The 27064-nt window shown below is 39.6% G+C and overlaps 2 protein-coding genes across 2 annotated transcripts in view; one reads left to right on the plus strand and one right to left on the minus strand.

The window, feature by feature from the left end:
- Nucleotides 1-4309: 4309 nt before the first annotated feature.
- Nucleotides 4310-21703, plus strand: RSPH1 (radial spoke head component 1). The gene is made up of 9 exons (XM_089511964.1): nucleotides 4310-4525; nucleotides 5377-5490; nucleotides 6841-6946; nucleotides 10027-10117; nucleotides 10954-11089; nucleotides 13603-13668; nucleotides 18273-18456; nucleotides 20076-20216; nucleotides 21201-21703. Exons 1-9 carry the CDS (start codon nucleotides 4472-4474, stop codon nucleotides 21257-21259), a joined length of 951 nt encoding a protein of 316 aa, XP_089368090.1. The 5' UTR covers nucleotides 4310-4471; the 3' UTR covers nucleotides 21260-21703.
- A 3689-nt stretch (nucleotides 21704-25392) lies between these two features.
- UBASH3A (ubiquitin associated and SH3 domain containing A) overlaps nucleotides 25393-27064 on the minus strand; it is a 31062-nt gene continuing 29390 nt past the window's right edge. The window contains exon 14 of the mRNA XM_089508095.1: nucleotides 25393-26173. Coding sequence (XP_089364221.1) covers nucleotides 26036-26173 — 138 coding nt within the window. The 3' untranslated portion in view covers nucleotides 25393-26035. The remainder of the gene's footprint in view (nucleotides 26174-27064) is intronic.

Genomic DNA, 27064 nt, shown 5'->3' on the forward strand with positions numbered 1-27064 from the left:
TGAGATGTTAAAGCAAAAAATAAAGTACAAAGTCCTTAATTTTACCCCAACTGCATTTACAGGGCCTTGGAAAAAAAGATGTGTTTTTTCGTAGTTTAAATAAAGAGCTAATAAAATGTAAAGGAATCAACACAATTATTGCAGGAGATTTTAACGGGGTCATAAAACCAAAAAGAGTTTCAAAGAAAAAAATTCAAAACAATCAAGGTAAACTCCCGAGTTTCTGCTTCGAATTGTTAGACGAACACTAGTTAATGGATGTATGGCCCCATCTTTATAGAGGTAAAAAAGGATTCACATACTATTCTTACGCACATAGCTCACTATCTCGTTTGGACATTTTTTTTCAACTAAAGAATTAACAACCAAAGTTAAAAAGATGGAAATTGGGCCAAGAGTAATGTCAGATCATAATTTGATAGAAGTAACGATAGATCTTGAGCACAGGAAAATGGGATGGACATGGAAATTAAATGAGAATCTGATTAAAGACAAAAAAATTTGTAGAAGTTATGCGAGAGGAAATGAAATATTTTTTTAAGGAAAATAACACAACTGGAATGAAAAGTAAGGTTGTTTGGGACACTTTTAAATCAGTCATGAGAGGGATGCTGATTAAAAAAGGAGCAGAAATCAAAAGACAGAAAGATGAAAAATACAAAAGAGATATGCAGGAGTTAAAAGCATTGGAAGATAAAATGATGAAAAATAGGGACAGTGACACTTTGAAAAAACAATACATAATACTTAAAAATAAAATGCAGCAGCAAAATACGGAGGAAACTGGGAAAAAGCTAATGAGAATTAAACAAAGACACTTTGAAGGAGCTAACAAATCAGGACGTTGGTTAGCAGACAAATTAAAAAAAGAAACAGAAAAAAAAAGATCAATGAAATTAAGATAGGACAAAAGATAATAACACAACAGGAAGAGATAAAAAGAGTGTTTCAGGAATATTATACAAATGTATTGAAGGGAAAAAAAGAAGATGAAGAATTTGATGAAAAAATAAGAATGTATCTTGATAGGAAAGATGTCAAAAGAACAAACTGAGGAGTTAGAGAAACCGATACAGGAAGATGAAATATCAAAGGGGATAAAGGCACTGAAAGAAGGGAAAGCTCTGGGGCCGGACGGCTATATGGCTTGTTTTTACAAAATTTTTGAAAAAGATATCACAAAGGAATTAGGGAAAGTATTCAATAATATAGCAGAGGAGGAGGTCCCTAACACGTGGAAATTAGCAAATGTGTCCCTAGTACCAAAAGATGGCAAAGATAGAACAGAGCCCACCAATTACAGACCCATTGCACTCCTAAATATAGACTACAAGATATACACTGGTATTTTGGCAAATAGATTTAAAAAAGTACTGGAGGAGATGATACATGTAGATCAAAATGGATTCTTGCCAGGGAGGCATGTAAGATACAATATACGTACCATCTTAAATATAATAGAACACTATACTATACATAATGATAAAAAGTTGGCGCTAATGCTAGTCGATGCCGAGAAGGCTTTTGACAACTTGCGATGGAAGTTTATGTTCGAGGTCTTGAAGAGAATGGGGATGGGGTGTAATTGTTTATCAAATATTGCCCAATTATATGCAAATCAGAAAATACAAATTATAATAAATGGTCAAAAGACAAATTACATTAATGTAGAAAAAGGCACAAAACTAGGCTGCCCCCTCTCATCCTTGCTTTTCATCACTGTTTTGGAAGTATTGAACAATTCTATCAGGGCAAATAAGACTATTAAAGGCACTAAAATTAAGGGAGTTGAATATAAACTTTGGGCTTATGCCAACGATATGATTATAATCTTAGAAGGCCCAAACAGTTGTATTGGTTGTGTTTTAGGAGAATTGAATGAATTTGGTTTCTTCTCAGGATTCAAGATAAATAAAAGTAAAACCATACTGATAACAAAGAATATGAAAAAAGTTGGAAGATAAAGAATTGATACTGAAATCAGGAATTGAGGTTAAAAGGAAAGCAAACTACTTAGGTATCTGGCTAACAAATAAAAATATAGAATTATTTGAAAATAATTATAAAGTAGTATGGAAACAGATCACAAAGGATTTGCAAAGATGGAGCAAGCTAGATTTGTCATTGTTAGGAAGGATAAGTACTGTTAAAATGAATATACTTCCAAGAATTATGTATCTTTACTTAAATTTGCCCATTATTAATAATGATAAAATAATTTTGATCTGGGAAAAAGAGATTAATACATTTTTATGAAAAGGAAGAAGGGCTAGGATTAAAACTCAGGTATTACGGAAAAGAAAGGAAAACGGAGGTTGTGCTCTGCCCAACATGAAATTGTCTTTTTGGGCAGCAGGACTATTATGGCTACAGGACTGGGTGAGATTAGAAACCACCAATCTATTAAATATTGAGTCATCCAACGAGGTATGGATGGCACAGATACTTATGGTACCGCAAAGATTTGATTAACAAAGAATTTATTAATCACTCAGTCAGGAAGCCCTTGTTAAGAATTTGGAAACTAATTAGATCAATGTTTTATACAAAGATACCATATTGGGCCTCTGCTCAAGAAGCTCTGTTTAGCAGATGGGAAAGGACACAAACCTGGTTAAGATATAAAGATCTAATTAAAAGGATGGTAAATGGGAGAATAGAGATAAAGACCAAAGAGGAATTGGAAAGCTGTGGAATTAAGAGTTCAGTGGTTTACATACTTGCAAATCAAATCCAAATTCAAAGAAGATCTACTAAAGGAGGGATTGGAGACCCATCCAAATGAATTAGATAAAATATTTTGGGATACAGATAAGGGGAAGATTTCCAAATTCTATAAGCTATTGTCATCAAGAGATCTAGAGCATGAGGTGGTCACATCAAATATGATAAGATGGGCACAGGACGTGGGACACCCGATTAGCTTAGAAATTGGGAAAAATCATGGGAAAAAACAGCTAAATTTACGGCTGCTCAAGATTTGAAAGAAAATCACCTGAAAGTAGTGAATAGATGGTACTTGACGCCAACGAGGTTATCTAAAATGTATAATACAAAGGAAAATAAATGTTGGAAGTGTGGTAAGGTAAGAAAAGTGAAGGAACTGATGTGTAATTTTTTTGTATCTCATAGTTGTATTTGTTTGTATTTTTTGTTGTTATGTATGTAATTTTATCTTTAATAAACTGAGCAGCCTAGATATTTTAGAATATTATTTCAAACCTCTATAACTGTTTGTTTCAATATCGTTAGATTGGCATTAATGTTCCTACTACTACTACTACTAACAACAACAACAACAATAATAATAAATAATGAACTGCCAAGCTGCCTAGATTTTTTAAAATTTCATTTTATATCTGTATAAATATTCTTAGACTGCTAATAATAATAATAATAATAATAATAATATTGTTAGACAACTAAGCAGCCTAATATTTATGTATAAATATTCCTAGACTACAAATAATAATAATAATAATAATAAATATTACTAGACTGCTAAGCAGCCTAGATTTTTTGAAATTGCTTTTTATACCTGTATAGATAGTCTTTAACTGCTAATAATAATAATAATAATACATTCCTAGACTGCTGGGCAGCTTAGATTTTTTTACAAATTTAATTTTATACTTGTATAAATATTCCTTGACTGCTAATACTACTACTAATACTAATAGTAATAATAATAAATATTCCTAGGCTGCTGGGCAGCTTAGATTTTTAAATATTTCATTGTATGCTTGTATAGATATTCTTTGAATAATAATAATAATAATAATAATAATAAATATTCCTAGACTGCTGGGCAGCCTAGATTTTTTAAAAATTTTATTTTATACCTGTATAAATATTCCTTAACTGCTAATAATAATTATTATTTTAAATATTCCTAGACTGCTAGGCAGCCTAGATTTTTGAAATTTTGATTTTATATCTGTATAGATATTCCTTGACTGATACTACTACTACCACTACTACTACTACTAATATATATATATATATATATATATATATATATATATTCTTGTGTATATATAATCCTAACATAATAATAATAATAATAACAGTAAGACTAGTAATACATGTTGCTAGACTAGATATCCTGGCATAGATACCCTGCCTAGCCGTTAAAGGCAGCCTAGCACCGAAAGGCTCCTTGCCAGGAGAGAGAAGAGGGAGCCCCCTGCTGCCCTGAGCATCCCCAGCTGCCAGGCCCTTTGATAAGGACCTGGACTACATCTCCCAGAAGCCTCAGCCACGTCGGCCAATAGCCTGGGCTCCTGGGGGCTGGAGTCCAGAGTTCCCTCAAAGCAGGGCACAGTTTCGGGGACCGCTGCCGAAGGCGGGGAGGGACCAATGGCGACGCGAGGGTTTCCAAGCGCGGTTGCCATAGCGACCGCCCCTGAGATAACAATGCAGCAGGAGATGGACGCCGTTTCCATGGCGACGGGCAGGGCCTAGTGGAGCCATGTCGGACCTGGGCTCCGAGGAGATCGAGGAGGAGGCCGAGAACGACTTGGGGGTCGGTGCTGGGGAGGCAGGGAGGCAGCTGGGGCTGCTTTAAGGCCAGAGGGACTCAGGAGGGTCCAGGCACACTGCAGAAATGATCCGGTTTGAGACCGCTTTCACTGCCTTGGCTCGGTGCTGCTGGGGGATTCTGGGAAGTGTAGTTCCCTATCAGAGAGCTCTCAGGGGCCACGATAGACTACACTTCCCAGGATTCCCTGGCACTGAGCCAGGGCAGTTGAAGTGGTCTCAAACTGGGTTGTTTCTGCAGTGTGTTTTGGACCCATGTTATTCCTAATCCAAAAGTGGGCAGGGAAAGACTTAGTGAGAAGAAGCTTCTTTTTCAGAGGCTTTGTTAACTGAGGTATAATAACAATAATAATAATAATTTATATTTCCCATCTCTCCCTGGGGACCGAGGAGGATTACAGAGACAAAAAGGTCACAACAGTAAATGCCTGTATACACATTCATTTCACATGGCCATTGAAAACTAGCATCCAAGGTAATGCTTTCCACACAGAAGTCCATTGGGTCGTTGGCATCTCCATTTACGACTGGCACGATCTCTCCTTGAACACTAGGAAAATGCTCAGCCTCATTCATGCTCAGATCAGTAGTGATGCTACTCAATGAGATCCAGAAAGACACTTTTGGCGCCATAGGAACTGGCACTTTAATCATAGCACGGTTATAGTTAATGGAGGCAGGCAGTATTGGACTAGATGGGCCAATAGTCTGATTTCTTATACAGTGGCTACATTCCCTTGTTTATTCTTAGCAATCGCTGATCACATAATCACTTTTGTGATTATTTATTCATTCGTTTTTAACTGAATCCTAACTGCAATTCTTCATTTTAAGTAGGAATATGAAGGCGAACGCAACGAAGCTGGAGAACGGCATGGACACGGAAAGGCCCGGCTACCGAATGGCGATACGTACGAAGGACAGTATGCAAATGGAAGGAGAAACGGAAGCGTAAGAGCAGTGGCTGTCAACCTCTTCTTTGTAGCCAAAATAATACCACCTTAACTACCCGTATATAATCAACTATAAGTCGACCTCACGTATACTGTATGTATTCATGTCTAGAAATTTAGGTTAAAAAACTGGCCCCCAAAACCTGAGTCGACTTATCCACGGGTCAATGTAAGTATTGTATTTTACATTGTAAGTATTGTACTCTTATTTAAAAGAAGGAACCGTCTCCGGATGAAAAGCAAGAGTATAATACAGTGGACCCTTGTTATACGCTGGGGTTTGGTTCCAAGATCCCCCTTGGATAACAAAATCCATGGATGCTCAAGTCCCATTAAATATAATGGCATAGCAAAATGGTGTCCCTTATAAAAATGGAAAATCAAGGTTTGATATTTGAAATTTATACTTTTTAAACACATTTTCAAACCATGGATGTTTGGATCCGTGTATAAAAAAAATCTGTGTGTAAGAAGAGTTGACTGTATGTGAAACTCTGTCTCTCTCTACTTTCTCATCCATCCAGTCTTAAGAGTAAGCACAAAGAGCTATGTCTGCTGGACTTTTGGAAGGTCTTTGACATTGTTTTGCTTTGCTTTGTCCTTTAGATCCTTTGCTATATGCCCCTAAATTTCATCCTCGACTTGTCCACGGGTCATAGCAAAATCCATCATTGTGGCCTCAAAACCTGCCCACGACTGATACATGAAGTCGACTTATAGTCGAGTATATATACAGTAAGTCGAGGGCAAATTTTGGGGCCAAAATGATGGATTTTGCTATGACTCGTGGATAAGTCGAGGGTAAAACTTAGAGGCTTATAGCAAAGGATCTAAAGGACGAAGCAAGCAAAACAATGTCAAAAATCTTACAAAACCCCAGCAGACATAACTCTTTGTGCTTACCCTTAAGGCTGAATGGATGAGAGAATAGAGGGGATCAGTGCCTCCAAGGCAGATTATACTCTTGCTTTTCACCAGCAAGGGATGGTTCCTTCTTTTAAATAAGAGTTAAGACACAGTCCTTACATTGACCCCATGGATAAGTCGACTCAGGTTTTTTGGGTCCATTTTTGACCTAAATTTCTAGACTTATACATGGGTATATACAGTATATTACTAGGCCTTTTGGAGTCCAAAAGTTTGTAGAAGTTTTTAAAAAATGGGGGATGGGAATAAAATGTCAAAGACTAGTGTGCATGTGGAGGGAAACAGTAGTAAGTATAACTGGTTGGTCAAAGGAGTCTGTGGATTGAAAAGACAAGAGTAGAATAAAGTGGGGCAGCTGGAAAGTTAAACAGGAGCTGTCCAGCTAGAAAACTGATCTATTTTACAATGTGTATTTTTTCAGGGAGTATACAGATTTAAAAATGGTGCACGTTACCTGGGAGAATACATTGATAATAAAAAACATGGCCAGGGCACCTTTATTTACCCAGATGGATCAAAATATGAAGGTAAATTGTATTTTGTTGTTGTTCAGATGTAATTGTGGATGATTTTATGTCTGCAGATGGATCTAAATATGAAAATAAACTGCATTTTTTCTTCACATTTAACTGCAAGCATTTTGACGTCTAGTGAAACCCATGCGTGTCTGTGTGAGTAAGTGAATGAATGAATGAATGAAAGGATAAAATGATATTTAGATACAAGATATTAGACTGCAAAGAATATATATATGTACAAAGGAAAATGTTATGTATTGTATTGTATTGTATATTGCAAGAATATTAAATAAAAGTTTAAAAAGAAAAAGAAAGGATAAAATGAATAAAACAACAAATGCAATGGTGAGGAGCAATGAAATGAGTAGCAGACATTGATTCAACAAGGCAAAAGATGACTATGGCTATAGAATACCTGCCTAATTACCTGTATTTGAAAATAAGCCTAATTGAATTCAGTGCATCTTACCTCTGAGCAAGAGAAGTATGGGATTGCCTTGTATAGCTTTGCTTTCCCTCATGACTTGTCTCATCAGAAATTTCGGAGAAGAAATGATTAAAGATTTTATTATAGTACTGGCAATAATAAATCAGTTCAGGTTTGTACCTGTATACTTAACATGCACATGAAATCAGATTTCTATATGTGTGTCTAATTCAGTATGTAAAGGTTTAGCACCTTTCAGACTAACTGAAAAAAGAAGCTGGTAGCATGAACTTTTGTATGCTTGTGCCTACTTTCTCAGATGCATGTTTACAGTAGGCTCAAGTCTACAAAAGCTCATGCTACCAGCATCTTTCTTTCAGTGAGGCCCAAAACAGATGGGCCAAACAGAGCAGTGGGAAACTGCACCAGTGCCGTTTGTGCAGGGACTATGGCAACTGCACATGCCTGGTCCTAATCTAGGCCACTGCCGCAGTTCTGAACCAGGCCGCTGGAAGGAGCGTTCTTTACAAATGATGTGGCCTCAGTGCAGCTGCAGGTTGCATTCAGGATGTGCATCATGTAAACGGCATGTCCCCAACGCTGCCTGAAGCTGCGTAATTTTGTCCATGTGTTTTAGGTCTTAGTCTCCAAGGTGTTACAGATCCCTTTGCATACTGACTTTCCAGACTTGCAGGGAAATGTCTTTGTGTCCAATTCAGTGGTTCCCACACTGGGGTCCTCTCGATCCTATGGTGCTGGTTGAACCTTTTTGGAACTGAGGCCCAACAACATCTGGAGATTCAAGTTGGGAACCACTGATCTAGTTAAATATGGAACAGTATTTTCTTTTCTCAAGCTAGCTGCTAAAAATTCCCCCAGCATATTAAGGAAGCAGAACAAGGGTTCTTGCTCTATAATAGCAAATCTGTGTTATCACTATGAGTTTTCTGAAAGGGCAACACTTATATAGGGGCTATGCAGACCGCCTAAGGGGTGGCCTGCAGCACCTCCATTTTTGCCAGATTGGGACCATGGCAATCTCACACCACAGCCCCAATCTGGTCTTTTCAAGGTGCAAAAAGTAGCTGCAAAAAGTAGCTCCTCCTTGAGCCCTGGAAAGGGTGCGATAGCCATGGCACTATGGCTTTAAGGTGCTCCTTTAGCGTTGCGTCGTGTGGATGCAGTGTCAGAGGCGCACTGTGACACCACACGCCATGTAGAGTGGTGCATGGCATCATGCTGCCATGGGGGTGGAGTCAGTGTATGTGTCATGTGGACGCCATGCCCCAGCTCTGCGCTCAAGCTGGCTTTTAAGGCCAGTGTGCATGGTCCCATAATCCCAGATACTGCAGCAACATGAAATTGAATTAGGATTCAGGAGATCTGTCTGAAGACATTTTATAGTCATGGTTTGTTGTGAGCCTTCAAGTTGTTTCTGACTTATGGTAATCCTATAATGGAGTTTTCTTGTGAATATTTGTTCAGAAGGAGGTTTGCCTTTGCTTCCCTTCTACCTAGTGGACTTCCATGGCTGAGTGGGAATTCAAACTCTGGTCTCTGGAGTCTTACTCCATTTCTCAAACTCTACAATGCACAACACCACACTGGCTGTAGTTGTCATGATCACTTTATTCTTCACCACTAAGTTTCTTCTCTGACAGCACCCTGGGACTTTTCATCCCACCGCTACCACCAATCTGTCACAATGACCACCAAAACCGCCCTATCTTTTATTCCAGAACCAGCTCTCCTATAATACCTAGTAGCGTGTTTACGTATTTCAGTCACAGACAAGCTTGTAATTTAATAACAATAAAACTTTGTTTGACAGAATGGTTTTAAACAAGGTTTCACTTATTATGTTATTAGGCTATATGCACTTGTTATTGTTTCAGTTTGTTACACTTAGTTACACTTGGTTACTTCTCTCTCTCTCTTTCTAGAGAACACATAGGACTCTCACACCATCCTCCTTTACTGTTATCTTTCTGACCTTATTTTTCTACTAGCTCTCAGGCTAACCCTATCTCTCAGGATATCAAAACAGCAACTCCCTCACTTGGAGCACTATATTAGAACCAAGTCTCTCACTTCTGGACTTTCACACAATCAGACTCTAACTGTCTGAAACCACAACTATCTAACTCGCTCTGTCACCAACTGACCTAGTTTTCATCTCTAGCCTTCAATTTGATTAGCTGTTGCCAGGTCTCTCCCAATTAGCTGTTGCTACACTGGCCCAACTGTGTCTGCTCTCCACAATAGTCATGGGCTCAAAGAAGTAAACAGGTTTTTTAAATCCTTGTTGGATATCCTATATAACTTGGAGGGGAGGGTCACAATTCACAGACCTGCAATAGAAGATTACTTTCAGTAGATGAAAGTATTTACAACTACTTTGATGTATTTTCCAAAGTTCAGCACATCACTGCCAGCAGTAGTACAAGAACAAAAAGCCTTGTAGAGATGTAAGTTAAGATAGTCTTTGTTTTGTGGTACCTTTTGGCCACATTCTTATTCTAGGAAATGCTTATTTATACAGTCGTCTACTCTCCAGTTTTATTCCTTTATGTTCACTCTTATTCATACAAGATTCTTTTAGTTCAGTTTGCTCTTGATTGTTCTATGATGAGCAGTAAAATCTGGATTATGTTTATTGCAGGAGACTGGGTAGAGGACCAAAGACACGGCAATGGAGTTTACTACTACGTAAATGGAGACACATACACTGGAGAGTGGTTCAATCATTTCAGGTTTAAATGATGATTCTTATGAAGTCTGCAAATAGTTTCTTTTGCTGTAATAGTTGATATTTGATCATCATTATAGTCCCTATTCTAAGTACATCTAGTGACTGTTTTGTTTTCTACTATGTTTGCATATTTCATTGGTGTTATTATTTTATGCTCACATATAGTTTTATTATATTGTGAGCACCATCTAAGAGGTTAATGAGTTCTAATGGATTCTTTAGGGCTCTGGAGAATTTTCCTCTGGAATGGTTGAGACTTCGGACATAGCCCTCATGTCCTCTAGAATGGAACAGTGACTTTGACATATAACACAATTGTACCCAAGCCTCCTCCCTCACTGGGTAATGGTTGGTTTATTGGTTCACACCTAAGCAGAGGACAATGAAGCAGTTGGGTAGTAAGGTGAAAGTAGTAAAACTCAGGAGAAGTGCAGCTCAACACAAATGGATAACTTTGAATTGTGAAGCTAACAGTAAAGTACAGTACTAGACATGTTTACTTGGAAGTAAGGCCTGTGGCATTCAGAGTGGTTACTGCCAGGTAAATATATGCAGAATTATAGCCTTAATTTAAACCAGTGGGCAAAATCCCAAAGTTACCAGTTTTCGGGTAGTGTAGTTGGTTGCAATGTAGACAAGATAGCAACTTTCATTACAACCATCACCACAATATTGGATAAATCTCTGTGATAAATTTTAAAAATAAACTTAAAGTTATTGTTTAAATTGCCTTGGTTTCAGTAGTTCCAATCTGGCAATGTCAGGGGGAAAGTTTTGGTGCTTAGAATCAGAGGTCTCCATCTGTTTTATGTGAAAGTACTTTTCGTCTCTTCATAGGCATGGACAGGGAACATATCTCTATGCACTAACTGGCTCTAAATACGTTGGCACTTGGGCAAATGGACAGCAAGAAGGATCTGCTGAACTTATTCACCTTAACCATAGATACCAGGGGAAGTTTGTGAATAGAAATGTACGTATGTTAGAAATGGTATCCAACTGAGAACATCTTTCATTCTATATGTCCTTCACTGAGCATACAGCGTACAGTAGTCACTTCAACATAGTTTATAGACATACTCTCCACCTCTCCCTTAAGTGACAGTCCTGATATAAAAAAGCTCCTTAGTCCTGCTTGCTTCTTGGGGATAATATGGAGATGTGTGTGTATGCCACTTTCCTCAACACTTTCCCACACAGAAGCAACTTGGGCATTAGTGCGTTTAGCATGAAGGTGTAAAGAGGGCTCTCCATTCAGGTAAACACTGGTGTGGTCCAGACGAAGCTTTGCGCCGGCCGGGCCACGTACTAGGGTTATGTGGGAGCAGAGCGACTGCACGCCCCACAACCCTAGTATGTGGCAGCAGTGTAATCATCCACAGGGGGCTGCCATGATGACGTCACACACGTGCCACATCCAAATTGTGCGGCGCATGCGTGACTTCTCCATGCTGCCCCAGGAGCTCCTTTTGGGTGCACACATCATTCTTGCAGCAACCAAATGGATGCGGGGAAAATGCCGGGGTGATAGGGGCCAGGCGGCCCGTTTCTCCCATGGCTCTGGCTCCTGGGGTGTCCAGGGGCATGAAGCACCAAGGACACCCCTTTTCCGCGCCACGGGGAAGTGGCATTTTGCCACTTTTCTGTCGTCCGGAAAAACTCTGGATTGGGGACTCAGGGCTGCCAGTGAGGCTGCCCTGCCCCCAACCTGGAACTAAAAGGGGTGCCACAGACCCACCCCTTTGGGGCAGTCTGTACTGCATAGGGTTGCCATATCCCACCTGGGAGCGGGACTTTCACGGTTTTGGGAGGGTCTGCACGGTCCCGCCCCAGTTTGCCCTTTGTCCCGGGTTTGCCCCCGCCCCTCGGCTTTGTTGCAAAGTCTGCAACAGCAGTGGTGGGGGAAAGAGAGAGGCCTGTGTAGGCCTCTCTCCTTTGGCGGGGGGGCTTCCCTCCCCTCTTTGGCTTTGTCGGCCGCCAGGAACGGAGCTGAGGGTGGGAAAGAAGCCTCGCCGTGGCAAGGACTCTTTCCCTGCCTGGGCTCCGCCTCCAGGAACGGAACCCAGGCAGGGAAAAAAGCCTTTCCTCTTCTTTCTCCTCTTCTTCTTCTTTCTCTTCTTCTTCTTCCTGCTCTCCTCCTCCTCCTCCTCTTCCTCCCCTTCTTCCTCTTCTTCTTCATCTTCTTCCTCCTCTTCTTCTTCTTCTCCTCCTCCTTCCTCTCTTCTTCTCCTCTTCCTCCTCCTCTGCTTCTTCCACTCTTCCTCCTCTTCTTCTTCCTCTTCTTCTTTCACCTCTCCTCCTCCTCCTCTTCTTCCTCCCCTTCTTCATCTTCCTCCTCTTCCTCCTCTTCTTCTCCTCCTCCTCTTCTCCTTCCCCTCTTCCTCCCCTTCTTCCTCTTTACTTCCTCTTCTTCTTCCTCCTCCTCTTTTCCCCTCTTCCTCCTCCTCCTCTTCTTCCTCCTCTTCTTCTTCTCCTCTTCCTCCTCCTCTGCTTCTTCCACTCTTCCTCCTCTTCTTCCCCTCCTCCTCCTCTTATTTTTATCTTATTTTTTCTATTGTTCTTTCTCCTTCTTTTCTTCTTTCTCCTTCTCCTTCATTTTTCTTCTCCCCCCTTCTTCCTCCTCTGTTGTTGTTGCTGCTGTTCTGTGTGCCTTCAACTCCTTTCCAACTTATGGCGACCTTGGTTATGGAATAAGCAACTGAAATATGTAATAAGCTATGTTATATAGATAACCATGTTAAATGTTAAACCCAAAGAGTTTGGTTATGCAATAAGCCTCTGAAATATGCAAGAAGCCATGTCAAATGCCCAAATGTGCTGTTGTGTGTTTTGGAATTGGGGGGGGGGGGGTGTTGGCCAGAATGGGAAGTACATTTCTGCCATCTGTCTAGGAATAATGCCAAAATGTCCTCCATTATGATCATGCCTAAGAAACATGCATTTATATTAACATTTTTGCGTGTCCTCCATTTTAAAAAATGTATCCTACATTTGAAAATGTTGTCCCACATTTGTCCTACATTTGTCCCGGTTTGGAGATTCTGACTTATGGTAACCCTAGTACTGCACCACTGTTACAGTGCTGCCATATGGGAACCCAAGCTTATTAGATTTTCTACTCAGAGAGCTACTGTATGTAGTCATGTTCAGCCAAAGGTTTAACTTAGATCTGAGTGCTTGGGGGCCTTGGAGGTGGGGGGATGTAACAATCAGGGTATAGCTTAAATAAGAATAGCCACTGTCAGGTCAGCAAGTATTTCATTCGAGTGAAATACTCTAAATTTCTTCAAGTTGTACTTTCTGGTAGCAGATTTCTACCCATTTAATTTTGTGCTCTTTGGGGGGTGGGGGGGAGCTTATAGATCTACCCTTTTTCCTATGTAGTATCCAGAAAAATATGGGTGGGAATACCAAAGTATGAAGTACATTGTTTTAAGCTTTGATGCTCTCATAATAATGCTCATTTTTGTTGCTCTTCTCAAATAGCCAATGGGTCCTGGGAAGTATATATTTGATATTGGATGTGAACAACATGGTGAATACATTCATGAGGTAATTATTATAGCTTAAATAATACTAATGGCTGGAAAGTGTTTTATCTATTATCTTCACCTTATTTATCCTTATCCTGTAAGACTTATTTATCTTTATCCTTATTTATCCTTATCCTGTAAGACTGAAAGAGTAAATATGTAAAGTAAACCTATAAAGCAAGATTGAAACTGCAGATTTTTAAAGAAAAATTCTTTATACAGTCAAGAAATATACTTTAGACTAAAGCACAAAATTGATAATACTAATTCCTAGTAGCAATACTAATTCAGTTTCTTTCATTTGGTCTGTGCTCACCAGATAAGAAATAAGTAAGTATCTAATATTTGACCTCGAATTCCTACATAGATTAGGAATTGCACACAGTACCCAACGTCCTCTTCCAGTTTTGCCATATACACATAACATCCTAGTGGTTACATTAAATGTACACAAAGATATAGGTAGTACATAAGTGCTGGAAACAAAAAGGCATCAACACTTATTGTATATAGTGTAATTAGTAAGAGAGGGCACTCTCGGGAGCATGTCTGCCATTTTGTTTCACCTCTCTCTTTGAACTGTGTACTCAAGCCGTTTTGCTTCTTTCCTACCTTCAGAGGTCACTTCTCTCTTCTCCCAAAAGTTATTTAACCCTTTGTTTCCTTTTGTCTGGGATGGAGGTGACCATGAGGCTCCTGCCTCATGATGTACACTAGTCAACTTCCACACATAAGAGCCAGCCTTAGGGGCTCCTCTGTTGAAGTTTGGGAAATCTTATCTCCTTTACTATCATAAGCTAGATTTCCTAATTGTAAGTTTTTCTTTCTTTTTTTAATGTTACAAGAGTGTCTTGACTCTTTTCTCTTATTTCTATCACAAGCTCATATTGCACTGACTTTGCTGCACTCTGCTTGCTATAGATACCAAATATTACTACAATAAGCTCCTCTAATAATAAAACAACAGGGGTGATCTTTTTCAAAGTGCAACGTCTTTCAGTCCTGTGCACCTTATTCTCTTTGTGGAGAAAGGCTCAGGGTTTGTCTTTACAAGAAAGGTAATGCTCTGCATGCTAAAAAACAACAGCCGCACAACAAACTGAGAACACACAGCTTTTGTATTCTGCACTTTACTGTTTGTTTCCTATAATATTCTGCTGCCATGGACAGACAGTATGAAGTAATCTCAAAATGAATGGATATCAAAAGAATGACACAATCAAAGTTAAGAAGTTCCTGGTCCCATGGAATTTAGTTAAAAGCAAGGGGATCTTGTAGCATTTTGAGACTGAGACCCAAAATACACGGGCCACAAAAGAAGTGGCTTCTGGCCATGATGGAGGTGTGCCATTTATATGATGCACATCTCCAACATGGCTGGAAGCTGAGCCAAGGCCAGGCTCCAGTTCTTTAGACCTGAGCAAAAAGGAGACAGGATAATCCGGCTCCTAGTGGTGTGGCAGTGTCCTCCTATTGGAGTGGGCTGTGCAGTTGCCGTGGACTCGATCTGCCTGTGGCCGGAGTGGCCTGGGGCCATGCTTTCCTGGTTGTCTGCTTCACCCCTGAGAGAAAAAAATGGATAGTATAAGCTTTCATAGACCAGTTCTCAGATGCATTGAGTGAAATGCCTAGGAACAAATATTTATATCTTAGAGCAACAGAAATGTAAAACTTTGGTTATGGTGATGAGGTGAAAGATTGAGACCTTGCAGTAAACCCTGATGCCAACTCTGCCCACAGATCTACTCGTGAAATGTTATGACAGTACCTAATCACATCATCCACAATATTAGAGGTACTTTCACTTGTTCATCCTCTAATGTGATATATGCCACCCTCTGTCAACAATGTTCATCTCTCTACATTGGGCAAAGCAGTCCTTGAACAAAACCACAACAACAGCAAGACAAAAAACAAATACCTACAAAGAATTATTGGAAAGAGAAATGGCAGAATAGAATAGATCCACAAAGACCAGACCATCAACATTGGACAGAGACATTGTTTTCCTGGCAAACTTCATATCTTATAACAGTAATTAATACTCCAGCCTCACGAGGGCTCTCTTGGCCAGTTTATCACACATCTTTCTGATTCCAGCCTGAATCACAGTACATTCCAATACCTCCCACCATCATCTACCATCATGCATATGGTTATCTACTCACCTTGGCTTTAGGCACCATCTTTCCCCCCATCTTTGTCCCCCAATGACCTCCAATGACTCAGCTGAACTTGTCTCATCACCATACCCACAACTTTTGCATTTATTTTGTTGTTCACACACAACCTGCTCGTTCATAAGTATAAATGTCTGCCCCTAGGCATTTCACTCTATGCATCTGATGAAGCACACTTAGGACTTGGACAGATGAGCAGATTTAGGGCCTGAACTAGGGTTACACGGGGGCTGAGCGTTTACATGCTGAGAAACCGTACCACATGCCCCGGGTGCCATCTTGGCATGTGTCTGGACAGACAGTGCGTGCCATGATGATATTGCTCATGCATAGCGCCTAAATGGCACTGTGCACTAGGGGCATCATAAGGGCACGGCACGACCCTTATGGCGCCCCTGTAGCTCTGGGAAAATAAGCTCATTTTGGGGGCTTCTTTTTTCAGGGGTTGGCGTGTGGCTGCTGTGTCTCCAACCCAGCCCATTCAGGGGCAGCATAGAGTTTGTACAGCCCCTTTAGTCTATGAAAGTTTATACTACCAATTTCTTTCTTTCAGTCTCAAAGATGCTACAAGATCCTTTTGCATACTGATCGAGACTAACAAGACTGTGTCTTTTAGTATAGAAAATGATTCATACTTGGGGACACATTATTCAGTTTTCAAAGTCTAATCTATACCCAGAATTAAAAACAGTCTGAGATCCTGATTCCATCCAGGGAAAGTAATAATTTCTCATGGGGTCACTTTTGACATGAATCTGTGAGTGGAAAATGGTAAAATAAGACCAGGATGCTAACATTTAATAACAAAGCTTCTCAGAACATCTTTCATACATCTTTTACACAGTTGTGCTGCAAGTCAACTGCTGGTTGGAGGCTCAATTCACAATAGTGTCCCAGTTCCAATAATTTAGGAAGTTACGTTAAAAAAGAATAAATATAATGACATAGTAAAGCCATCGATAATTGATAAGAGTAGGAGGATGCTCTGGGATCCAGTTTCCAATGGGTTTGATTCTTCTTCAAAGTAACAGTAGTGTACTTTGTTTTTTGTGGGTTTTTCAGGCTATGTGGCCATGTTCTACAAGAGTTTATTCCTGACGTTTCGCCAGCAATGTGGGAGTAGTGTACTTCATTTGTTCCCATTCATTTCAGTAGAGATGTACAGCAGAGGCTCACAGTGGATTCATCCTAACATCAGTAGTAGCTCAGGACTGAGTAAATGACTATCTAAGCTAGCCGTGCATTTATTACAACGTTTCAGCATCCAAGATGAGAACCTTCTTCTTTATGTTTGTCTTGTGATGTTTGGATTCTTACCATGCAAATGTGCTGAAATTGTTCAATTCATGATTTGCTCTAAATATCCTGCCATGGACAGTACTGCAAAAGAGGTAGCAAAGAATTCTTTTTTGCTCAGAGCTATAAGCAACAATCGTCCATTGATCAGAATATTCTTTTATGAAGTAGCTGTACTCTTTGGGGACTCATGTATCACAAGCTTCCATTTCTTCCAGGGATGCAATTTCCATTTTTAACAAATGCATTTTTCCCCAACAAATTCTTGTTTTAAAGTTCTTTTTCAAAACTTTTGTATAGTGGAATTAGAGTTCACTTTGGTTCCTTTTCATTACATTCTTAGCTTACACAAACCAAAAGCAAGAGAAGTAGTAGCAAAGAACTGCCTTCTGTTCAGAACTATGAGAAGCAACCTGTCATTGAAGCCTTTATCTACACAGAACCTAATACTACAGAGGTGCCCTCTGGCTTTGAAATGGAGTGGTTTTGCATGGTTTGCTTGCATGTGACATATGCTCAAAATGAATTTGGGAGAAACAACAGTTACTTTGGAGTATTTCTTAATATTATCTAACTCTCCTTTAGAAGAAGGTTGCTCTTTGGTTGAAGAATGTGATATACACATTTAGAGTCTGGGAGCAGCCACTTAAAAAGCCCTGTCTCAGATTTCTGCCAAACTCATCAGATGTTGTAGGACAGAGGAAATGGACTCTATAAGATTTTAGCACCCAAGCAAGCTATGTGAGGGAAGGCAGCCTTTCAAGAAGCCAGGCCCCAAGCAGTTTAGGGCTTTCCCTCTTCTAACAAGTACTTTAAACTGTGGCTAGAAATGGACTAGCAGCCCATGTATCTACTGTAACATAGTAGCCACGTGCTTACTCTTACTAGTGCTAGTCAGCATCCTGGGTGCAGCATTCTGAACCACTTTGAGTTTCCAAATAGTCCAAAAAGGCAGCCTCATATTGTGCATATTGCAGTAATGCAAACAAGGTGTAACTAGGTTTAGAATGGTTTAGGATTGGGAAAGCACTTGGGTTATGGGGTATGCTTATGCATGTAAATTTCACTGAAACAGAAAGCAATTATCACAAATAGGCTTGCGCATTTCCTTTTTTCAATCCCTGTCATTATGGGTATATCTCATTAGGAAAAGCCAGAAGAAGAAGAGGAAGAGGAAACTTTGGTCCCAGCGGTTCCCAAGTGGAAAGCGACCAAGATTACTGAGCTAACACTCTGGGCACCTGAAGAACCACCTCCTCCACAAGTAGCTCCTGCAGCAACTGATGAGATACCAGCAGTGGTGGAACCAACACCTGAGGAACCATCAGCAGGTTTGATTTATTATTATTATTATTATTATTATTATTATTATTATTATTATTATTATTATTGTGGGAGCAGACTATCAAGCACAGAGGTAATGCTATTTATATTCATTTCAGCAGGCCTCATGAATTTAATAGACCAAAGTTTTGTAATGTGTTAGCATAGTAAGAATACACTTTTAAAATGTTACACTGGATAGACAAAGGCTATAAGCACATGATGTGATACACTTAGTTACAACTTTCTATATATATATATATATGGGAGAGTGCCAGGAAATGCTAGCACCTTATTTGACTTCAAAAGAGGAAACTTTTTCCTCTTTTGTAAAGTGAAGGAATTACTAGAAAGGAGAATGAACTGAAAGGACAATGATGGTTGGAGGATACTCAAAACCACATTAATAGAAACTTAGCTAGAATGCATATGAAGGAAGGATATTCAGAGACCAAGAAGTCCTCAACAGAGATAATGATCAGCATTAGAAGAAAAAGGTCTTCTTTTAGAAAATGGAAGTTTTGCCCTAAGGAAGCAAACCTATGAGTAATCATAGTGCTTTAAAGAGATATATAAGAATAGGAAAGGAAGCTGATAGTGTCAAAGTTGGGGACAGCATTTTTCTCACTGAACTGTTAACTGAAAGATACTTCTTGAATGTTTGCAGGCCAAATCGTTTTCTGTTTCTATACTGTTGAATCAGGTGTAGAAAATTCTATAAGATCCGCTATAAAAGATAAGGTGGATAGGCACGCTGGAAGAGATCCGTCTTAAGTGCCTTCTTAAAGGCTTCTAAGGTGGTGATGAGATGGATCTCTTCTGTTAAGTTGTTCCAGAGTGTGGGGGCCGCGGCTGTGAATGCTTTACAGGAATTTGTAATTAGTCTGGTCTTCGTATATTCCAATAAATTCTTCCCGGATGTTCTGAGAGTGTGGGGCAAATTGTGTAGGGAGAGGCGTTCCCTCAAGTAACTCGGGCCCAAGCCATTAGATGGAAACGATAACAGTTTGACCATTGATCCTCTCTAGGTCATTTAACTTATACTAGCTACTTTCCAGAAAAAAGAGAAAAATTTAATAGAGGCGCGGGAGAGTCTGCCGAGAAATGGCACCTTGCTGGTGCCCATTTTTGCTCTGCAGGGATGGCGTAGCCCCCAAACGGCACACTGTCACTGGGGAACAAAAATAACTCGGTATTTCTGGGTTCTTTCTGTAGCGCCGCAGTGATGTTGCGAGTGCACCATTGGCGCACTTGTGACATAAGCAACGCGTGGCGCCGTGTGGATACCGCATGGCGCTTACGTCACAATGGCAGCGCCCGTATATATGGGACACTGCCATTGTAACAGGGCCAGTATGTACTAGGGTTAGGGACCATGCAGTTGGCGCGTGGTCCCTAACCTAGTATCGGCCTTAATACGCCGCATATTGGCAGTGCGTACCGGGCCAAAGTTAACTATTTATAAAATGAGTATGTGATTTCTTGTTGTTTTCTTTGTGTTATATATTTTCCATCTTGATACATTCTTTAGTTCTTTAATTCAGTGAATCACTTATTTCAAATAAACTAAAAAATCAGCTAAAGAGGCCAGTAATACTTTCACTCTTCCTATTTCCCTCTCTTTCAGCTACTGGTGAAACTCCTGCTGAAGCTTTGACAGAAAGTACTGAGGCAGCTGCAGAGTCAACAGAACCCACTGAAGTGACAATTTCACCTAAAGATACTGAAGAGGAGGAAGAGGCAGCTAAAGAAGAGAAAGTGGATCCAGGTGAGGGGGGGGGGCAAGATAGGTAGTGTGCAATGAGCTATTAAGCTAGTCCTTGAACACAATGAGACATTACATATTTATTTAAAAGATCTCAAACTTTGATTTTGATTAAGAGCATTCTTGCATTATTAAACAGGCAAACAAAAAGGCACATGCTTCCCCCCCAGGTCCCTTTGCATGGTTTTCTTTCCCTTCAGGTTATAAAAGCATGGGAGAGTGTTGTAAAAGAGTAATTTTTGCCAAATGGATTATGTCAGCTTGGCAAATGGGACACTTTTATGACCCTTGCCCACAGTTTTACAATCGGAAGAGAACAAAAAAGAATGATGTCATGCGGAGGGAGGGGGAAAAAACCCTGCTTTTTTGTTTGCCTTTTGGGTTTGTTTAATAATGCTAAAAGGCTCTAAATGATCTGCAAGCAACCAATTGTAGTTTGTAATAATAGATATGACTTAGATGTGAAGCCCAAATCCACAGTCCAGCAGCCCTTACCTGCAAATAACAGATTGAGCTAGAATGTTTCCCTTCAGTGTTGTAGTCCTAATGTAACTGGCACTTGGAGCAAAGTGTTCTTTTTTGGCAAAAAGAATAATCTAAAAATACAAAAATGCCTGGAATCCAACCTTCTACTGACAGATAGGGATTCTCCACTTTCAAATCCACAGACTTTGAACTACTTTGCACCATAGCATATGATTGGGAAAAAGTGCTGACAGACTGTTCCTCAATACACCATTGCCCATGGAGGCTGTGTTTTCACAACTGTTGTAATGTGTGGGGCTAGAGCAGAGTGGAAAATTTCCAGGTCTCAGTTTCTGTTTTCTGGAAGAGCTTTGGAATAGTAAGGCAATGGGAATGCTCTCATTCCTTCTGCAGTCTTCTTGTTTCAGGGGAAGCCTTGGCCTCATTGCTTCGGAGGCAATAACTGAAAGACTTTTTTAAAAGTTTCAAAATAAATACATTTTATTTATTTTTTCTCCACAGGGACAGTTGTTGCAGAAGAAAAGGAGGAAGAAACAAAGGAAGCTGAGCCTCAGGAGTAAAGGAAAGAAAGGTCAATGATTACATACAAAGCCACAAGGGCCAATCTAGCCAATGTTATGCACTTGTTACTTCCGTTAATTTTACATGAGGATTTCAGCACATGCTTAATTCTTTCCCTGAAATCCATGGGATGTAAAAGTGCTTCATTATCATAGGGTCACGTCCATACTATGAAAGATATGTTTTGAAACATAGTTTTCATAGGGTCATGTCCATACTTTCTTCTTTCCTCATGCATATTATTGGCTCCATTTTTTCCTTTTACAAGAGACAGCCTCAGCCTCATTGTCAGAGGCAAGAGGTGAAGGTTCTCCCTGCTCCATCCTCATTCACTCTTTCCCCTTCTTGTCCTCCTCCCACCGTATATGTCTTCCTTTAAAATTGAAATGTTTGTCAAGCTATTTTTAATAAAGTTTTTTTTGTGTGTGTGTGTGACTACAAGTCTGTCTGTATCTTGAAAATTAGTGATTTTCAAGACCCCACCCCACTCCCATTTGTTTGTGGAATATGTTAGTCTTCAGAAAGTCCATCACAAAAACTGAATTTCACACATTTATGTGAGTTTTGAGGTCTTAGATTTTTTTAAAAAACAAATATGAATGATTCACAAGAAATAGCATCAGTGTTCTGCCAAACTGAGTGGTGAAATAGAATAGCAGGCATTCAGGTTACTTGCACAGTGGAAGGAAATACCAGCTTCTTAGCTCATTTATATATCTGAAGGGATAGGTAATTCTCTCTCTCTCTCTCTCTCTCTCTCTCTCTCTCTGTGTGTGTGTGTGTGTGTGTGTGTGTGTGTAAAATCTAATCCTTGTAAATTACACCAACAACAGACTTTTACATGCTGAGACAGAGTAGATTTTCACATGACATTGTTATATCGTTCCTTTATCGTCCCAAAGTGTAGTGGAATCGTCATAACAGATAGACGATTCCAAAAGATTTTCACATGAGACTGTTAGTGTTCTTAAAACATTGATATATCAGAATTCAGCAATAAATTATTACAAAACAATTTCAAAACAGTTGAATTGCTGAATTCTGATATATCAACGTTTTAAGAACACTAACAGCCTCATGTGAAAATCTTTTGGAACCATCTGTCTGTTATGACGATTCCACTACACTTTGGGACGATAAAGGAACGATATAACGACGTCGTGTGAAAATCTTCAGAAAGTCATGTTCATTCGTCTACAGAAGAATGCTGCTGGATGTGGCAATAATAAGGCATAGCTGCCCCCTGGAGTTCGCCTCTTTGGATGCAAGTACTGTTTTTCACATGGGTTATGTTTCTTTGAACTCACAGGAAAGGAGCATGATGACTTACTATTCAGTATATTCACTGAATCATACATTTTCCAGAAACATATGGAAGACATCTTTTCAGAAGAATTGAATGTCCTGACCAGTGTTGCACCATGAACATTGCACCTATTAATCTGAAACAGAGAAGGGAACCTTTTTTGGCTGGGGAAACACATTATCTGTGTACATACCTTTCACGCCACATGCCAGTGATTATTGTGGCCAAACTGTAAAACTGATGGGACTACAAGGCTTTCCCACCATTTCAAGCTCCCCACTAAAACATACACACTTAATGCAGAGAGACATACACAATATACATATACCCACAGTCCAACACCCATATATCTATTCTCTCCCACATCTTTTGAAACCGAGAAAACTGATGAGGTACTTCAAACTTTCAGCTAGAGAGCTTTGGTACTTTCCTTTAAATTGTAGTACTTACAGTGCTTCTTTCAACAAAATTATAAGTATCTCATCACATTAGTCCCAGGATTCCATAAGATGAAAACATAGTAACTGAAGTTGTATCAAAAAGCTTGTGTGTAGTGGTTTGAGAGTTGGACTACAAATTGGAAATCAGAGTTCAGTTCTCTGCTCGGCCATGGAAACCTCCTGGGGGAGTGGTACTCTCAGCCCAGAAAAACTTGTGACAGGGTCTTAAGTTGAAAATGACTTGAAGGCAGATAACAACAACACAGATACACACAGTGGCAGTTGAGGCATTATGGTGAATTTGTTCCAGGTTTTAGTCCAAGGGGCTGAATATATTTTGAGGGTGGCATTCAGCACTTTTGGTACCTCCTTTAAAGTTCAAATTAAACCCAAAGCAGGAGCCAGTATTATATAGGAGTTTGCTCCTCTCTTCCGCCTTGCTATTCCCAAGTATGCTGTTTTTTTCCTTTTTTCCAATTTATTTTATTTATTTTATACTTAATAGATTGCTATGATTATGTAATAGTGGTAAAAAGAAAAATACATACAAATAAATCCAGACGGACTGAGAAGGGGGTAGGGCAGGGAGGCAGGCCTATGGAAGCTGGCATGCAGAGGCTGACACAGAAGCCATGCCATGGCGATTTTGAAGAGTTAAGTGATAATGACTGTACCCAACCAAGGTATGTTTGGATTTCCTGAACTAATATGACTGTAGTGCCTTTTGAGCACTTACAAGGTGTGATAAACGTCCTTGATTTCAGTAGGCCTACTCAAAGCATTGCTAACTCTGGATGAAACCCATTTTATAATAAATACACATATTTTGGAAACATTGTATATAACACATGAGGCAAAAACACAATAGACTACAGCACTGCAACAAGTGTTACTTGACAGGACCTATTTTACTTGACAGGCTATTTTACATGAAGCAGCCTTGAGTTATAGCCCTTGTGGGCATGTTTCAAATTAGGTTTTCAAAACATGATGATGGGCTGTTCCAGATTGGTCTAAAGAAATATGCGTTCTTACATATAACTCCTTTAGTTTTGCCAGTCTTTGCTGGTTGTCATCACCTCTGGGTCTACTTGTTCTATTCTTTCTGGAAACAGTCTGTACCCTTTTTTTTTGGCTCTTCAGTAGGGCTCTTATATTGGTGTTTTTAAACTGCAGCATAGTTGTTAAGGTGCCCCTATGCTGTGGAGGGCAAATTGTATCCTCTTTTTAATATTTTTGGACTATCTGAGTTATGCTGCAAAAGTGTCCTTTTAATGCACTGAGACATTATAGCACTATAATTCTAAAATAAATACAAATAAAAAAGGAAGAGAAGAAAAGGGAACATACTGTTTTGATATTTCTCAACGCGTTGGGAATAAAATGTTGCAGCCCATACTGGGAACAGCAGAAAAAAGTCCAAGACAACAGAAACATCATTTGAATGTTTTTAAGCACTTCAGGAACCAGAGCAAGAAATACCTCACTTCCCAACACATTTGCCTCACTGAGTGGAGCCTGCTCTTTAACTTTAAAAAATTGTTCCTCAATTTTGCTTTTTTCCTTTTCCTTTAGTGTTAGTCTTCTAAATGTTAAGCCTTTAGGCAGACTGTGTCTTGCTTGTACAGATTCTCTGGGGGGAAAAACCTGAAGAAAACTATTTGGTAGAAAAATGGAGTGAAGGTGTTTTACACAAGCAAATAAAAACACACAAAACCCCCCCACCATCTACATCCACATCAGGGCCATTTGCCTTGCCTAATGTGCACCACTGAGTTCTAATGAACATTCTCCATCCATGACTGTGGAGATTATTACACTCAGACGAAATAGGGATAGGATCACTCTTCCATCCATGGGGGGGGGGGGGGGGGGATCGCATGAAAGTCTTTCATATCAGACATGCTGATCCTGTCATTGAAGTGGCATTGCATTAATGCGAACTCCCGTTAATCCAAAATGCTGGGGAAAAGCCACTTCAATGATGGGACAATGCCAGGATCAGCATGGCATCATTTGAAAAGCTTTTGTGCGATCACTGTCCTTAGTGTTTTCTGGATGGGACAATGTCCGGATAAGTGCAATGTTAAATGGAAGTCCCTCCCAAGGAAGGGCAGAAGAATGACGTCCCGTATACCGTGTGATAATCACTTGCAATGGTATACTAAAAGCAGAAAGAGTTAAGTGAAGATGGTATTTCCTTCTCTGCACAAATGACAGTTTCCATGTAACTGAGAACATGAAAAACTGAATCAATATGTGTGCTGTCTCATTTTAGGATGAGACTACCAACTGTAATGATAATAGTTTTATCACTTTAATACCAGCTCAGGAAATGTAAAGCAGATACTAGGCTGGAATGTAAAAGTTGTTTTTATCACAATACTCAATTTTTGCAACAGCAGTAGATAAGGTTGTTCTTGTTTCTTAAAATGTGTTGCAAATCATTTAACAATTACTGTATTTCATTGCTGCTGCAGTTATTTGGTGGAAGGAGTATGCATTGTTAAAACTGAAATGTACAGATTTTATTTCTTAGCTGCATTTCTTTCTTCCCCTGGAATCTGAAATCTGAAAACATGGGTTAGAATTCAGTTAGGTCGAAATGATCTTTGCTGCAAAGGGAAAGTGCAACAGGGCTCCTGCTTTTGATTGTCACACTGGAGATCTCTTATGGGAGGGAATGGGAACATCACCCAGCTGCTTCTGGAACTATAGAGGAATGGATCTCTGTCTATTGCAGCAGCTGCTGCCCAGTAGATTAGGGCTGGGAAGGTTGATCTGGCAGCCACTGTGACACTCCATAACTGTGATGGTTATGCATCCATTACTGGCCAAATGAATTACAGACATGCTTAATTTAAATTTTCACACAAAGAGTATCCTTTCCATTCCATCAGAATCAGTTCCTGAGTTATATTACTTAGCTGTAAGCAAGAAACAGATTACAGGGAAGGATTTTGGGTTAACTAGGTAATTCTGTTGAATCAGTACAACATAAATCCATATTTAGAGTAAATAAATGTTGCTTAATTGTCCAAAAGGATGTGTTTCCAGTTAAATGCAACATTTGATCCATGGGTTAACATCTTGACTGGAGGATTAGCCATTTGCCATTTTCTTTCCTGTGTACGCTCTTCACAGAAACACATTCCCAGTGATGGTATCTGGTAAAGCAGAGAAAATTTAAGAAGCATTTGATTAACTTTCCGAAAGAAATGAGAAAGAAAGGGATCCAACACAGCTTTTACACTACATTGTTACACTACTATGATTCTACTTAAACTGCAATGACTGCATCATATGTAGTCTGGAGAACTAGAGCTCTCTGGCTGAGAATTCTAAGTACTCTTTTCAAAATAGGAAATCCTAGAATTTCCATAGAATGGAACCATGGCAGTTAAAAGGGAATCATAGTGCTCCAATTGTGCAGTGTGAATGGGTTCCATGATATAAGAGATAAGGCAGATGAGATCTTTTAAAGAAACAATGAATAGGTTCTTACTTTGATTAAAGAACAATCTCATGAGAGAGAACTCTGAATACATTTTAATGCAATAAGCCAGGATCCCAGAGAATGCTGAATTATCCTTTATGAACAAGCTGTTAGTGCATACTGCCTGATCATCCTTGCTTGTCTTCTACTGGCAGGAGTAATTAAAAAAGCCACAGACTATACAATGCATGATTGGCTTTTTCTGATGTTCAAACCAGGAACTCAAGCTGGGATTCCTGGTTTTGACATAATAACTAGATCATAAATCTCAGTTCAGATGTCACAATAAATGGAGGGCCCTTGGTTTATTTATTTGTCCTTACTTGAAGATAAATTAATTGGGAGCTATATCAGGCACCATGCCCCCAGCACACTGCTCAGTCCCCATTCCCCAGAATCCTGGCTAACAATACAAAGAGGATATTGAGACCTGATAATTATAATGCAGGTTCATATATTTTATCAATTGTGCTTGAGATGTTGCTAGTCAACCTGCTTTGAATTTTAGGGTCCATACCTTGCCCACCTCTGTTCTACTCCTTTTAGGAGAGGTTACAGATTA

The sequence above is a fragment of the Sceloporus occidentalis genome, unplaced genomic scaffold (genome assembly GCF_023333645.1).
Source record: "Sceloporus occidentalis isolate IW3139 unplaced genomic scaffold, rSceOcc1.0.p SCAF_2, whole genome shotgun sequence".
Taxonomy (NCBI): Eukaryota; Metazoa; Chordata; class Lepidosauria; order Squamata; family Phrynosomatidae; genus Sceloporus; species Sceloporus occidentalis.